The 16,284-nt window shown below is 39.6% G+C and overlaps 1 protein-coding gene across 2 annotated transcripts; it reads left to right on the top strand.

The window, feature by feature from the left end:
- Positions 1 to 6,559: 6,559 nt before the first annotated feature.
- LOC140171698 (interferon-induced transmembrane protein 1-like) lies at positions 6,560 to 15,037 on the top strand. Of its 2 annotated transcripts, none has more exons than XM_072194995.1 (4): positions 6,560 to 6,677; positions 11,388 to 11,482; positions 13,526 to 13,660; positions 14,193 to 15,037. In XM_072194995.1, the coding sequence occupies exons 1-4, from the start codon at positions 6,635 to 6,637 to the stop codon at positions 14,367 to 14,369; spliced, it is 450 nt and encodes a 149-aa protein (XP_072051096.1). In that variant the 5' UTR covers positions 6,560 to 6,634; the 3' UTR covers positions 14,370 to 15,037. The 2 variants fall into 2 exon arrangements, with proteins under 2 accessions (XP_072051096.1, XP_072051095.1); XM_072194994.1 differs by having other exon boundaries at positions 13,520 to 13,660.
- Positions 15,038 to 16,284: the final 1,247 nt, after the last annotated feature.

The raw sequence follows: 16,284 nt of genomic DNA, 5'->3' as shown, positions 1-16,284 counted from the left end.
ACCATGATGATTTCAGATCACATTTCTTCAGTCCACTTAGACTTGTATAAAAGTCGTTTGCTTTAGTTAGAAGTTAGAGAACTTACCTGGTTCAAGCGAACTTGTTCTTCCGCTAACATAGAATCTCGACGAGCTAAGATCTCGCTTCTATTTCCGAGAATGAAATATTCCTCGATGATTAGGCCTAGTTCATCTTGGCGAAAGGCTTGAATTGTTGACGTATCTCGAGCCGATCTCCCCTCAGCGCTAGCGAAGTCAAAGTTATACCATTCCATAACTTTATCAACTGCCGAATTAGCTATCCATCCACCACGAGCTAACGTTGCCTTTTGTGACAAATCAGGACGTGCTCTTTCCTCGATGTCTTCTATGATAGCATCGGTAGCGAAATCAAAGGCTTCAAAGAGCGCGTTTTCTCTTTTGATGGCAACACGTGTGATATCTTCACCTTCATCTGAGTAAACTGTATATGACGAATAATTTGATTCATGATAAGAAAGATTCAATCTTTCAAGTGCGGGCTTAGCAGGTGCACCCATAAGTTTCCAGGAACAAATTCCAATCCCGCGAAGTTGATTTTCTTCTGAAAACCACGTAAATGATCGGCACTTTCTAGTATGATAAAGTCAGTAATGTTGTTTTCTATGAGAGTGAAAGCAGCATCAATATAATCTGAGCCTGCTCCTATGATCAAAACTTGAGCGTCGACAGAAGCATCCGCGGGTTGCGCGAAAGTGCCGTAGATTAGGAAGGCGAATACGGAAAGGACTTGGAAAGAGTTGGAAGACATACTGGTTGTGTAGCGGTATAATCAAGCAAGTAAATAAAACATCACGGTGGTAACGAGAAGTGTTGGGTGGTTAAAATGACGAATGCTGCTCGGTTCCGGCTTTAGCTTGACTTGAATTAAGATCAAATCAGCCACTCTTGTATTGCCTTTTTTGTAGCCTAGGCCTTTATATGGTTGAATAAACTTATTATAAACGTTCTACATCTCATTGTTGATAAGGGGCTGTGCAATAATCTAATAGGGCATAATCAGCTAATTATGAGCCGGGGTAGAATGTCCAAACGGCGTCCCAAAATGCTTGCACTCCATCGGCCTGCCACTATCGCAAGTTGCCCCAGCTCTGTCTCCCAAAATATCTTTGCCCCCGCTTTTTTTTTTTAATTTTCACATTAAAAGTGTTTCCGTATTCTTTTTTTTCTACATTCTGCATTTTCAGAGCGTTTTATTTCAAACATGTCAAAGGCACCCCATGAATGTGTGCCAAAAATCGCTTGCCCCCCTCTCAGCTTGACAATAACAAAGAGTTTTCCACCCCCCAATTTTATCCTCCGTCGAGGGCTCGTAATTATTACACAGCCCCTAATAAAGTTCAATGTAAACGGGCCTAATATAATAATATAATCACCTGACTTTAACGTTCAATTTGCTAATAAGGTCACTTCCATTCATTGGGTAGTCCAACAATTTCATAACAAATTTGATGTCATATTGAAATTGGCAGGCCTATTTATCTCCGCTTTTTTGAAGTGAAAAAGAAACAGTGTGAATTATTAGTTTGCCTAATCAGGCTGATAGTCTGACCGACGACCATGTTGACGTTGTTTTGGCGTTTTAAATCTTGTTTTTGATGGATTCATTTTGTAAGACTACCATAAAATAGTGTTACTGGGCTGGCTTTCAGTCAACATCGAGCAATTTGAGATAATGAACGAAAAGCAAAATGGCCGCCAAATATATTTAGTTTTGCTTGAAAAAAAAATGATGCCTTCTATAATTTATGTTGTATTGATAATAATGCAACACATTTGGTACAAACAAGTACCACGTTTAAGTTGGCAACGTTTCACACCCTAGCATAATTCAAGATGACCGCCACATATTGATCAGGGATATTCACATTTTCAAGGAAATTAGGCCCAATGGTTATAATTTGGCCGTTCTTTTCGGCCTGCGACCATTCAACATGTACAGTTGAAACAACAACTAAAAAACCAAATAGTACCATGATGATTTCAGATCACATTTCTTCAGTCCACTTAGACTTGTATAAAAGTCGTTTGCTTTAGTTAGAAGTTAGAGAACTTACCTGGTTCAAGCGAACTTGTTCTTCCGCTAACATAGAATCTCGACGAGCTAAGATCTCGCTTCTATTTCCGAGAATGAAATATTCCTCGATGATTAGGCCTAGTTCATCTTGGCGAAAGGCTTGAATTGTTGACGTATCTCGAGCCGATCTCCCCTCAGCGCTAGCGAAGTCAAAGTTATACCATTCCATAACTTTATCAACTGCCGAATTAGCTATCCATCCACCACGAGCTAACGTTGCCTTTTGTGACAAATCAGGACGTGCTCTTTCCTCGATGTCTTCTATGATAGCATCGGTAGCGAAATCAAAGGCTTCAAAGAGCGCGTTTTCTCTTTTGATGGCAACACGTGTGATATCTTCACCTTCATCTGAGTAAACTGTATATGACGAATAATTTGATTCATGATAAGAAAGATTCAATCTTTCAAGTGCGGGCTTAGCAGGTGCACCCATAAGTTTCCAGGAACAAATTCCAATCCCGCGAAGTTGATTTTCTTCTGAAAACCACGTAAATGATCGGCACTTTCTAGTATGATAAAGTCAGTAATGTTGTTTTCTATGAGAGTGAAAGCAGCATCAATATAATCTGAGCCTGCTCCTATGATCAAAACTTGAGCGTCGACAGAAGCATCCGCGGGTTGCGCGAAAGTGCCGTAGATTAGGAAGGCGAATACGGAAAGGACTTGGAAAGAGTTGGAAGACATACTGGTTGTGTAGCGGTATAATCAAGCAAGTAAATAAAACATCACGGTGGTAACGAGAAGTGTTGGGTGGTTAAAATGACGAATGCTGCTCGGTTCCGGCTTTAGCTTGACTTGAATTAAGATCAAATCAGCCACTCTTGTATTGCCTTTTTTTGTAGCCTAGGCCTTTATATGGTTGAATAAACTTATTATAAACGTTCTACATCTCATTGTTGATAAGGGCTGTGCAATAATCTAATAGGGCATAATCAGCTAATTATGAGCCGGGGTAGAATGTCCAAACGGCGTCCCAAAATGCTTGCACTCCATCGGCCTGCCACTATCGCAAGTTGCCCCAGCTCTGTCTCCCAAAATATCTTTGCCCCCGCTTTTTTTTTTAAATTTTCACATTAAAAGTGTTTCCGTATTCTTTTTTTTCTACATTCTGCATTTTCAGAGCGTTTTATTTCAAACATGTCAAAGGCACCCCATGAATGTGTGCCAAAAATCGCTTGCCCCCCTCTCAGCTTGACAATAACAAAGAGTTTTTCCACCCCCCCCCAATTTTATCCTCCGTCGAGGGCTCGTAATTATTACACAGCCCTCACACAGTTCAATGTAAACGGGCCTAATATAATAATATAATCACCTGACTTTAACGTTCAATTTGCTAATAAGGTCACTTCCATTCATTGGGTAGTCCAACAATTTCATAACAAATTTGATGTCATATTGAAATTGGCAGGCCTATTTATCTCCGCTTTTTTGAAGTGAAAAAGAAACAGTGTGAATTATTAGTTTGCCTAATCAGGCTGATAGTCTGACCGACGACCATGTTGACGTTGTTTTGGCGTTTTAAATCTTGTTTTTGATGGATTCATTTTGTAAGACTACCATAAAATAGTGTTACTGGGCTGGCTTTCAGTCAACATCGAGCAATTTGAGATAATGAACGAAAAGCAAAATGGCCGCCAAATATATTTAGTTTTGCTTGAAAAAAAAATGATGCCTTCTATAATTTATGTTGTATTGATAATAATGCAACACATTTGGTACAAACAAGTACCACGTTTAAGTTGGCAACGTTTCACACCCTAGCATAATTCAAGATGACCGCCACATATTGCGCTTCTTACTGAAATTATTAATCGGTAATGTTCTAAATCTTTAGCCCATTATTTCAGACAAGTGAAAGGAAATTAAGTTGATCTACTACATCATGTAAAAGCATAATTCAAGATGGCTGCCAAATAGCAATGTGCGGTTGTTCTTGGATACTTCAGTGACTCAATTGTACTATAGGTCCCGTAGTCTTCAATTCCTTTATCATGTTATTGGTCTTCTTATTAACACCACTGACAGAAAACTAATTATCTTATTCTTACTGAGCATTGGGAGAATGTCATCAAACAAAATGGATACGGAAATCCCGCCAATGCCACAGTCAGTTCTTTGTTTGGGCACGCAGTCTTCTTGATATTTTCTTTTAGCCTACGTTAATGAATTGAACTGTATAGGCTTACAAGTTTAAGGAAATGTAAATGATCCAACATACTTGTATGTAGGGGAGACCGCGCGAAGTAGACCACGGGGCAAAACGAACTTGACATGTAGGAGAAAGAACAAATTCGCCGCTAGGCGCTACGTGATGAAATAAACATATTGAGAAAGAAATTTGAAACATGTCTTATGGAGCAGAAAGAGACAATGAATCGGAATGAAATGCACAATGCTATCTTCAGTAGATAGCGAAAAAAACATGAAAAATCAAAACATGCCAAGTTCCTAACACACATTCTGCTCGCGCTAAAAAATGGCATTATGCCTAATACTGAGCTGCTAATGATGCTATAATAAAATTATTAAGTTAAAATTGCCGAACAGGATTTATGTACAAGGCTCAGCGTGATGAGGCTATGTAAATTGATGTATATACTTGATGTATAATTGAAAAAAAAAGATGTATACTAAAATATTTACCCATGCTGTCCATGTCCATGTGTTCATAGTCATGATAGTGTTCGCAAACGGTTACAAAATGGTGTGCAAAATGTGCCTGTCATGTGTTCATTTCTTCGGCATTTCTTTAACACTGGTATTCAAAATTTAACACATTGAAATATAAAAGTTTTAACTATGGCATACTGCAGTTACTGTCCGTTTTCCTATACACAATACACAGTGCTCTCACCATTGACGCGTGACCTCTACAAACAGTGTTTTATAGGTATATGGGCATTGCCTAGTTAACATCACTGTGTGAAAAATAACCGGCCAATATTTTAACTATTCTCCAAACTTCTAGCAAATATATTTCTCTAACATGACCTAAAATTACAGCTAGGTTAGATGTTCAGAAGGGTCGCACTTTCGTAGAATATGAGTGAGGGCAAAGCATAGGTAGCTCATAGCTAGCCAACTCCCCGTGTTAATTGAATGGAGATTTGACCGAAAATATTGGCTATATTGGTAACGGACCGCTCCATTCTGGAGGATACCACAAAAAAACCGGCACAAGCTACATTTAAACTATTCTAAATAGGTTCTAGAAAATATAGTTTTGTAACATGTCCTAAATTTTTAGCTAATTTAGATGTTTGGAGAGGGTCGCACTTTTGTGTTTTAGGAAGGATATGTAAACGACAGATAACACCAAAAATATGAAGAAATTATTTCCAAACCGTGTTAAGTCAACAATCATTATGTTGCTCATTTTGAAGAATGCTGGTTAACAAAAAGCAGGTCATTGTCTCATTTCGTGAACAAAGGTACACATACCACATGAAGCTATAATACCAGCTTTATTGCGATGTCGCACATGTAAAACAGACACTTGTGCACAACCAGAGAAGATCTGATTTAATCAGTTGAGCTGCTTCAATGAGTGTTATCTTGGTTTAATAGCTTTTAATGGGGTTTAAGTCCTGCAAAGGTCGAGATGAATTCTACTGTAGACATGACTGCATCATGGCATGCATGAATGCGTTAAAAACTGTTCTCCTCAACAGTTCAAGTTTTAGTGTGTCAGACAGAACACTGTTAAACATAGTTAAACCATGGAAGAAATCTCATCTCTTTCTTCCATGGTTAAACAAGGAAACATGGATAGCACGGGTATAATTTCAGTATATAACCCGGGTATATAACTTTAAAAATTATAGAACACCTTTGTTAAAAACCTGAGCACAATTTTAGGCGTTTATTTTAGAGTGTAGAAAGAGGTGACGTCACTTAGTCTAGTCCACACATGGATAGTTAATAAAAAAAACCAAGATTTTCTGTGGCTGATCATCTATTAATAGTGTATCTTGACGTCATTATGTACCAATCGATCCAATATCACGTGCATCATGTGACAAAAATCGAAATATTGATTGACTATAGGCTATTATTGTCAAAAGGTAAGAAATCGAAGGCCTACCTGAGTGACATGTACATAATGATACATAAACCACGGGACTGAAGTATTGATGACGTAGGTTGTCAGGCAAGAAGGGCGACTTCCAATGGACATTTTGAAGATACATTTTGGTTTTTACCATCATAAAGTGTTGCGCCAACAATATTCAAGGTACCAGAAGGACAGACAGAGACAAGGAACAGGGGATGACAGCAAGCGTTGAGACAAAGCTTGATCTAAAAACTTTTTAGTTGTACTTTTGATGGAACACGTAGCCACGACTTTTATATTTATATAGGCCTAGGCTATATAGCTGCGGATAAGCTCGGATCACCACAAGTGTGTAGTGTTCTACCAGAGAAGATGAGAATCCGGTTCTACTAACATTTTTGAAAGGAAAATCACACACAAAATCTAAAACTTACAGGCACTTGCCTTATCAGGAAATCACAGACATGGCTTTTGACGATCAACATAACATGGAGACGAAAAAAACAGGTAGGGCCTGTTTATGTATGTTTTATTGACATTCATCTATTTATTTGTTTAATTATTGCCTGATTTACTTGCGACAATTGTGTGCTGTAAGTCGCGTAATGTTTAGAAACAGACCAAATAATGAAAGCGTTTAAATTTTTCAAAGAGAAAGAAACATTGTTTCCACTTTCCACGATATGCCTACCATCACTGACTATATGATAATCATGCCATTTATAGAACACGATCATGTCAGTAAATGAATTTTGTTTTGGGACTGATATTCGGACTAATTTAGGCCCTACCAGTAGGCTATATGCACATCATTTCAACTTAGCCCGAGGGGGGGGCACATCAAAAAAAAATTGGTGGGTGTTCCCCCGGAATTTTGAGGTGGTGCCGGTCTTTGGGAGCTGACAGCGTACCAGTAAAAGGGGTTCTGGTTCTGGTTCTGGTTAGTTACTCTGCAAACGCCTCTAGGCTATCACGCAAAGGGACGAAGTTCACAGCAGCAGCTAGTCATAATGTGAGTCCCTAATAAGCGTAGCTATGCTCATGTCTTTCAGATGACCTTTGAATATGTTAAGTGAGGGCGCTTCTTTGGTACAATCAGGTAGAAGATTCCATTCTGGAGTTGTTCTTGGTATAAGGGAATATTTGTATTTGTCCTTCTTTGTGGTGGATTTAGTAAGGGTGAAAGGAGACTTGTTTCTCCGTGTTCGTCTAGATGAGGGGCTCTGCTTTAAATGGTCTAAGTTGACAGCAGTCAGCTGATGAAGGATTTGTACATGAACGTGAGTCTAAAAAACTGCCCGTCTCTCCTCCAAGGATTGCCACTTCAGCTTTTGGATCATTGAAGATACACTGGACTCTCGCTTGTAATTTCTCATTGTAAACCTCGCTGCCCTCCGCTGAACCGCTTCTATCCTGTCCTTCTGATCTTGATAATAAGGATCCCAAATTGAGCAGCAAAACTCAAGTTTAGGCCGCACGAGGGATTTATAGGCTATTTCCTTGATGTTTGGTTTACAGCTATGGAGATGTCTACGCAGCATACCCAAAGTTCTATTTGCTTTGGAGGCAATGTTACCGATGTGGAGGTTCCAGCTTAACTTTGAAGTGATTTCAATACCCAAGTAGGTGTGATGGTCAACTGTCTCAAGTTCGCAGTTATGCATACTATAAGAGTGTCTGATGGGATTTCTTTTGTCGGTGATACTCATGACGAAACATTTTTGCTATTAAACTTCATTTGCCAACGTTCTTCCCATTGGCAGAGCGTGTTTACATCATTTGCAGCTGCTGACAATCAGACTCTGAATGCATCCTACGGTACATGACACAGTCATCGGCCATCAAACGGACAGTAGATGTTATCTTGTCAGGCAACTCGTTAATGTATAACAAAAAGAGCAGCGGCCCTAGGACCGTTCCTTGCGGTACGCCTTGAAGTTACTTTAATGCGTTCAGATGCACTTCCATCAAGAACAACACGTTGAAATCTAGATGTCAAGAAGGATGATAGCCATTCGTGAAGTTGACCTCTAATTCCATAGTGATGGATCTTATTTAGCAATCGCTGATGTGGCACTACGTCAAAAGCTTTACTAAAGTCCAAGATAACCATATCTGTTTGCCCCTGCAAATCAAGGGACTTAGCCAAGTCTTCAACAGTAAGTGCTAATTGAGTTTCACAAGAACGACCCTTTCTAAAGCCGTGCTGATGGTCAGTCAAAACTTGATGCTTTTCTAAATGGGCCATAACGTGGTGGAACACAATATGTTCAAGTAGCTTACAAGCGATTGCAGTCAGAGAAACAGGTCTATAATTCGATGGAGATGAACGGTCACCCTTCTTAAACAACGGCGTCACATTGGCTTCAAGCCAGTTTTTTGGGAGATCTCCAGTTTCCAGTGATTTCTGAAAGAGTTTTTGTAAGACGGGGGCGATTGCAGAGGAACATTCCTTAAAGACCCTTGCAGGAAGGCCATCCGGGCCTGCAGCTTTGTTGACTTTGATCTCATCAAGAAGCTTCTTGACACCAGGGATAGTGACATTGATGCAGGGCATTGATGGGATATTTGACTTTCCCATCTTTGGAATGTTTTGCAGATTTTCCTCAGTGAAAACTGATTGGAATTGGCGATTCAGAAGATTTGCTTTCTCTTCTGCTGTGGATGCTATTTGATCACCGTTACCAGTGGCTAATCCCGCGACTCCAAAGGCATGCTGTTTTTTGCCTTGATGAAGCGCCAGAAGGGTTTAGTGTCATTTTCCTCCAAACTATTTCCGACAACATTACTGACATATTGCCAGTACGATTTTCTGATGTCCCTATCGAGAGATCTTCGTAGGACCTTAAAATCCTCCCAATGTTGTTGGATTCCAGTTTTGTTTGCCCTGTTATACAAACGTTGTTTACGTCTGATTGCACGCTTCAATGATCTATCAAGCCACGGTAAATGCTGACGGGTTGAACTCAGTTTAGACGGTATGTGCTTATCAATAGCGTCACCAACAGTATCCATAAACGATGTCCATAGTTCTTCAACTGAACACGACGCCAATTTGGTTGGAGTGAGGGATTTGTTAAGTTCACTGATAAGTTCGCTAATCTTTCCAAAATCCCCTTTATGGTACATGAAAATCCTACGACGCTGGGTTTTGTTTCTGTGGGGCACCATGTTAACATTCACAACCACAAAGTCATGATCGCTAATACCGGTTTTAACCTGAGCATCATGAACCAGCGATATGTTTGTACAAAAACACAAATCCAAAATATTTTTATTCTGGTCGGTTTGTCAACAACTTGAAAAAGATGATTTTCAGAGGCTATTTGCAGCATGAGTTTACTTGCAGTTGGGTAGCGACCACCTGGTATGAAGTGGGAATTTGGCCAATTTACATCCGGCAGATTGAAATCTCCCAAAAGCAGAACATGAGCGTTTTTTGGAAGTTTTTCCAGCGAGCATTGAAGATCATTGAGTGAAATCACAGAGTTATCTGGGGTTCTGTAAAGACCACCAATATACAGTGGTTTTGCACCCTTAATTTGGATGCTTATCCATGCGAGTTCACTTGACAAGGAGTGATCAGTTTTTTCGGTAGCTACCAGGGAATTTTTAACAGCGATAAAAACGCCTCCTCTCCCCAAATTGTTTGATCTATCCTTCCGAAAAATCTGGAAGATTGGGGGGAAAATTTCACCATTGGTAACATCATCAGTTAGCCACGACTCCGTTCCCACTACAATGTCAGGATCCTCTTCGTCGAGCATAGACAAAAACTGGGGCAGTTTTTGCTTGACACCTTGGCAATTTACATTGATAATTTTAAGAGGTTTTGTCTTAAAATCTGGTTTTTTAACAGTTTTATTAGTCTTTGAGACACCTTTTGGAAGGCGATTAGGTTTCTTTGGTGCCAACTTCGCTGGGCTAGAAGTGTGTTTCGGAGAGCCAAAATCACTTCCAATGGTACTGTTGACAGTGGTACCTGACGAGCTTGCAAAGTCAACAAGACTTTCAAAACGGTTTGACAGTTCAAATTCATCAAAGAATGATTGGGCAAAATTTGGAAGACCACAGGAATTACATATCCAGGTGTAAGAGTCATGATAGGCATGGATTTGGTACATTGCATCACTCATACCAGCGCACGGTATGTGAAACCATATTTGACAATTATCACATTGAATACAGTCTGATATCATATGCTCGTCCTCAACAGGTTTCTTACAAACACCACACGGCCATTCAGTTTCATAGGCTAAGTCTGCAGGCCCCGGGTTATTTTCAACATCTCCCGCAAGGAGAATGAGCAAAGTAATTTGGATGCTAGAGTTAAATTTTTGAACGTAAATCTGTCGTTTCTTGTAATGAGACAAGGAAGCATGGAACAAACTCACAGAATTTCTGCACAGCACAAGTTGAGAATAAACATTTGGGTTCGGCGCAAGATTCATATCCGAGTCACCAAAAATTCCTCCAAAGTCGCGATATTGCACATCACCATAGTTATCAGTAATCACCAAAAGTCTGTACACGAGTAAAAATGTAGCTGCGATGCTTGAAATGCGTAAATCCATAGTTAAAATATGTCCACTGTAGTACTGGTATAGTAAAGCTTAAAAATCCAAGATGGCGAACGTATGGCGCGAAATCAAAGTCCACATTAAAAGTTAAAAAACACCAAAATGAGCTAAAAGTTTGATTCAAACGACGACTCCACAAGGGGGCTTTTAGAGCTGCGAATCGGGCTGCGAACAAGTAAAATGGGGTCTTTTGGAGCTGCGAACAGTCAAAATCAAGGGTCCTTTCTTGGCTTTTTGAAACAGAAATAGGCCTATGAGGAATGAGAAATATTTGGGTCTTTTGGAGCTGATATTATCAAAATCAAGGGTCTTTCGGGGCTCTATTTTGGTCAAATATAGGGGGCCTTTCGGAGCTGCAAAATCCAAAAAGGGGGTCTTGCCAAAAAACGGCTTGTGTCCCCCATCAGACCCCCCCCCCCGGAAGACCCACGCTACGTGCATGACAAAGCGTATGGCCGGCAAAATTATGCCTGCAGGATTTCTCAAGAATGGGCATTTATTAACACATGACCAAGCTTTTATGTAGGCCTATATAACCTCTTGAAATGGACAGAAATAGCCATATAACTATACAATTACTTATCACTTATTTTTTTGCAAATATTATCATAATTTATTATTTTACGTATTATTACAGACTACCCAGATGATCTGACTCGGAATTCGTTTCATGATGTTCCGGGATATGTCAATACAAGCGCACCGGAGCCACCGGCTGTGTATTATAATGCGGTGAGTTCCGAATTTATTGTAATGAAAACACTCAACAGGATTATTTGCTGAACCATGAAATAGTCTCAGCCTAAAGTCTAACTTACTTACTTCATTACTGACTCAGCAACCTTGTGGACAACAACCTGAAATGGATATATCTCCAAATGTCAAGAAAGTACATATGCCCCCCCCCCAGTGGTGTCACATGAAAAAGAAAAACGTAAAGAATATAATACCAATATTTCCCCACCCGGTGAATTTTTGAACACTTAACAGTCCTCGAAGTAAAATTTATAAATCTAATAATGTTTACTTTTCATATGTAGCTGGGAGGAAAAGCCGACGATCATTTGAAAATGTTCATCCTTGTGTTGAAGATCTAGATTTTTCCCCCTAAAAACACCTAATAAATTGAGGTCTTTTTGGGAAAATGTGTAGGCCCCCTATCTTCAATAAGAAATGTCAAAATTTTCAAATGATTGTCGGGTTCTACTCCCAGCTACATATGAAAAGTAAATGGGAAGCTACATATAAAAAGAAAATGGGAAGCACTGTGGTCCAATGGTTAGGGCGCGAGCTTCATGACGAAAGGTTATGGGTTCGAGCCCACCGCGGCCAGTGTGTTGCGTCCTTGGGCAAGACGGCTTAATTCCCAACTGCTTCACTCCACCCAGGTGTAAATGGAGAGCTGCTGGGAGTAATCACAATCTAAGTCAGCTGAGAGTACCTATAGCTGCGCATCAGTTGCGGACTTGTGGAAGCGGAAATGATTCTGATATATCCTAATAATGACAGCGGAATAACTGTGAAGTGTGCTGGTACTTAGGTGTAGCACACGTTAAGGATACGATACATGATTTACCGACAAGTGACTCATTTCGCAATATGCGATCATGAATTTTGAAGAAAAAAAAAGTTTCCACAGGCTTCGTTGGGATTCGAACCAGCGATTCGGAACTTCCTTTGATTACGCGTCTAGCGCTTCACCGCTCGGCCACGGTGGCGGTTGAGTGGCGGAGTGTATAGGCCTAATGATAAATGATAAATCTCATAATGCCATCTTTAGCCTTTTGTTTACTAAAAAAAGACGCGTTTTGTAAAGATAGATTAGCCGTTTTATGCATAAAGAGCACGAATGTTTGGGAAAGGTTTCAAACAAATAATAAAGACACTGATGTGATGATGAAATTGCGTAAGTCGGGAAATATCTGCGTCGCAATGTTTTGTTTTGGTTTTAGGAATTTGACCCTAAAATTTACGACTTCATGACATTATCATTCGAAATCAACAAAAGATATTTCAACAGTATATGGCCTCATTCTTTCTCCAGAATGTTTTGTACATGTATGTGAAATAGCTTCAACAATGGTTCGCTGCATAATGTTAAAAACAGCCTTGACCTAAAAAAGGGCGAGAGGTACCATATTTACTGATTCAGGCTAAATTTAAAATTGATATAAAACGTTTGTTTTTGATCGATTACAAAATTAATTTTGTCATATAAAGAAATTGTGTCTGGCGTGAATTACACTACAGTTTTTTATTCTTAGGGCTCTTTAACTTCTTCAAATAATTGTTTAAATGATAGAGTGAATCCCCTGGCCCTCTATAATTACGCACAAAAGATCGAGTCCCTTAAATCACCGACATTTTTCGCTAAGTGAACCTTTTTGAAATATGGCGGGCACAAAATGAGAGGGCGTATTTGAAGTGAGTAATCTTTTGTCAGCTGAAAAGCATACAAAAGATTACTCACTTCAAAGTACGCCCCTTCTTTGTGCCCGCCATATTTCAAAAAGGCTTATTATATTGCAAGGTTTACACGCTTTAAAACAGTTACAAAAGGCGCTGCTCAGTTGCGTATTGCCTGTAATGATGGTTGCGATATGATATAAATGATGGTGATGACGATGAAGAGGAAATGTTAATAATTTTGATGATGATGATGATGAGGAGGATGTTAATAATTTTGATGATAATGATGATGATAATGACAAGGGTGATAATGATTATGTTTATAATTAATATATTGGTAATTATTTCTGTACTTTTCAGGCGCAGGTTCCTCCACCAAACCAAGTAATGTTAATAAACGCATCACAGGAGCCTAGTAATGACCACATGATCTATGCCATTATTGTCACCATGTTTTGCTGTTTCCCGTGCGGTATTGTAGCACTTATTCGGTCATTCGATGTAAGTTTTGTCTATATATTTTTAAGGTTATTCTAAGTTTACCATAAAGAAGCCCTGGAAACACAAAACTGTTTTTAAACGTTATAAATGCGTTTTGGTTTTATTCAAAATGTTTTAATAACATTTAAATGTCGGGTTATAAAGGTCATGAAAATTGTTGTTAAAACCGTTCATACGAAAAAGCACTACAACAACATTTTAAAAATGTTTTCAAAATGTTATTGTAAAACATTTTTGGGCAAACGTTTTTGCAAAATACTTTGGTAACACTTAAATAACATTTAAGTTTAAAAAAAAAGTTTTTTAAATGTTAAAACGTTTAATACCTTTAACCCTACATTTAATCGTTTTCTGCAAACCGTTTTGAGTTTGCTGGGGAAGTGGTCCATTTGTTAAACTTTTCTTTATAATTTCGACCTTGGGTATAAGCTAATATTTTAACATCCCTCCTGAAAAGTGGACCTATTTTAGGGGGGTCAATACATTCACAATATCTTGGATTTAAAATGATTTTTTGTATCCATTCCTACAGGTTCGAAGACGGTTCATGGCAGGGGATATCGCTGGTGCTGAAACAGCTATCAGAGAGTCTAAGAAATGGTCACTGGCCGGATTGGTGAGTGGAATTATCTGGACAGCGATATGGATGCTGGCCGTAATTCTTTGGCATGCTGTCTTCTCTCACATGGTTTATGATCGATACTACTGAATTGCCTGGCTGAATTGTTAAAAATGTATATAGACCTGATTTTTTAAAGTTTTTATAAATAAAAATGTTACATAGACTGGAGATAGCTGCACGGAAGATGACATTCAACAAAGAGGCAGAATGTGACCCCATCACCACGGCCTATCGCATCAAACGTGACGCGTACATGAGTTGTCTTCGCGTATTTGTTATTTTTGACTTAAATACGGCGAGTTACCCCCGGAGTTACCAGGATATTTGTAGAAGTGACGTAATAATCGGATTAACTGCCATAGCAATAGATGAATATAATTTTTGAATATATCGCCATGCACTACAAGCAGGTTGCAATCATCACCTGTGTAGGTCTGCAATCACCGCTCTTTTCAAAGATACTAATCTTACAGGTGCGAGTGATTTTAGCATTTCTTTGACATCTAATTATGGTTCAATGCATATAGGTACCGTGTGAACGTTGTAGTGCAGGGCGATCTATTCAAACATTCATTGTATTCATCTATTGCTATGGTAGCCTTACGTCACTTATATGTCGTGTCGAGATCCCGGGGGGCACTCCCTATCTGAAATGGCAGGGATGTGCCTCGGCCATGTTAAAAGTAGGGGGCATTCAGGTCAAATGTACAATTACAAAAATATGGGGTCATTCAGTACACAACCTGAATAAAAATGGGGTCATTCGGTATGAAAAATAAAAAAAAGGATGGTCATTGGGGTAACAAAAAGTAAAATGGGAGTCATTGAGTACAGGATTGCCAAAAGAGTATCATTAAGTACACATAAATAAGTGCCAAACTGCGTACAAACAACTTGGCCACCTTAGAAATGTGAAAAATCTCATTATTTCTGGAGGAGAACACAAATACCACCTAAATTTGGGAATTAAAAGGGGGTCATTGGGTATAGCAGGAAATAGAAAAAGGAGGTCATTGGGTACATGAATTTTTTGAAGGGGGTCATTGGGTAGGACCATAACACAAAAAAGGGGGTCATTGGGTACAAGCCGGTTTGAAAAGGGGGTCTATCCCGAGGCACATGATGCATATCTGTCATGGAAGTGCCCCCGGGGTCGAGATACGTTGATAGCAGGATAATTATTGATTTTATCTGATTTTGTGGATTTATATTATGTTAGGGGAGACCGGGGCAAAGTGGAACAAAAATTTTTTGTCCAGCCCAAACAGGATTACGAAGCAAGGCAAGGTTCGTTCATACTACCACCGCATTTGCGATGCGTTGCTTTTCGATGCCGATATATCGATTACTTTTGCCGCAACTCAACGCAACTCGTCGCATTTCCAGGTTAAAATGTATTTAACTTTATTGCGATATCGCAATGCAGTGCGACAACGCACCGCATCGCAACGCATCGCAAATGCGGTGGTAGTATGAACGGACCTTTAAAGGTCCGTTCATACTACCGCCGCATTTGCGATGCGTTGCTTTGCGATGCGGTGCGTTGCCGCACTGCACGGTACTGCAAATTACTGCATTGCGATATCGCAATGAAGTTAAATACATTTTAACTTGGAAATGCGACGAGTTGCGTTGAGTTGCGGCAAAAAGTAATCGATATATCGGCATCGCAAAGCAAATGCGGTGGTAGTATGAACGAACCTTAAGGTCCGTTCATACTACGCCGCAATTGCGTTGCGATGCGATGCGAAGCCGCATCGCATTGTACTGAAAAATACTGCATTGCGATATCGCAATAACTTGGAAATGCGACAAGTTGCGGCACAAAAAGTAATCGATATATCGGCAACGCACCGCATGGCAACGCAATTGCGGCGTAGTATGAACGGACCTTTACTTGGTGCGTGTACAAAGTGGCAAGAAATACCCGCCAAGCTAACGCAGCAAGCGCTGAACTCTGCTAAAAGTTTGTGCCGCTGACTGGAGGGAGTGAAATAGGGTA

The sequence above is a fragment of the Amphiura filiformis genome, chromosome 15 (assembly GCF_039555335.1).
Source record: "Amphiura filiformis chromosome 15, Afil_fr2py, whole genome shotgun sequence".
Taxonomy (NCBI): domain Eukaryota; kingdom Metazoa; phylum Echinodermata; class Ophiuroidea; order Amphilepidida; family Amphiuridae; genus Amphiura; species Amphiura filiformis.
The sequence above is the reverse complement of the archived record's forward strand: the minus strand, read 5'-3'. Positions and strand labels throughout refer to the sequence as shown.

What these genes read in the sequence shown, in the direction of transcription:
- LOC140171698 (XM_072194994.1), top strand. Translation starts at nt 6,635, where the DNA reads ATGGCTTTTGACGATCAACATAACATGGAGACGAAAAAAACAG. An exon ending in CATGGAGACGAAAAAAACAG is followed by an intron (nt 6,678 to 11,387) that starts GTAGGGCCTGTT and finishes GTATTATTACAG; the next exon opens with ACTACCCAGATGATCTGACT. An exon ending in CGGCTGTGTATTATAATGCG is followed by an intron (nt 11,483 to 13,519) that starts GTGAGTTCCGAA and finishes TGTACTTTTCAG; the next exon opens with GCGCAGGTTCCTCCACCAAA.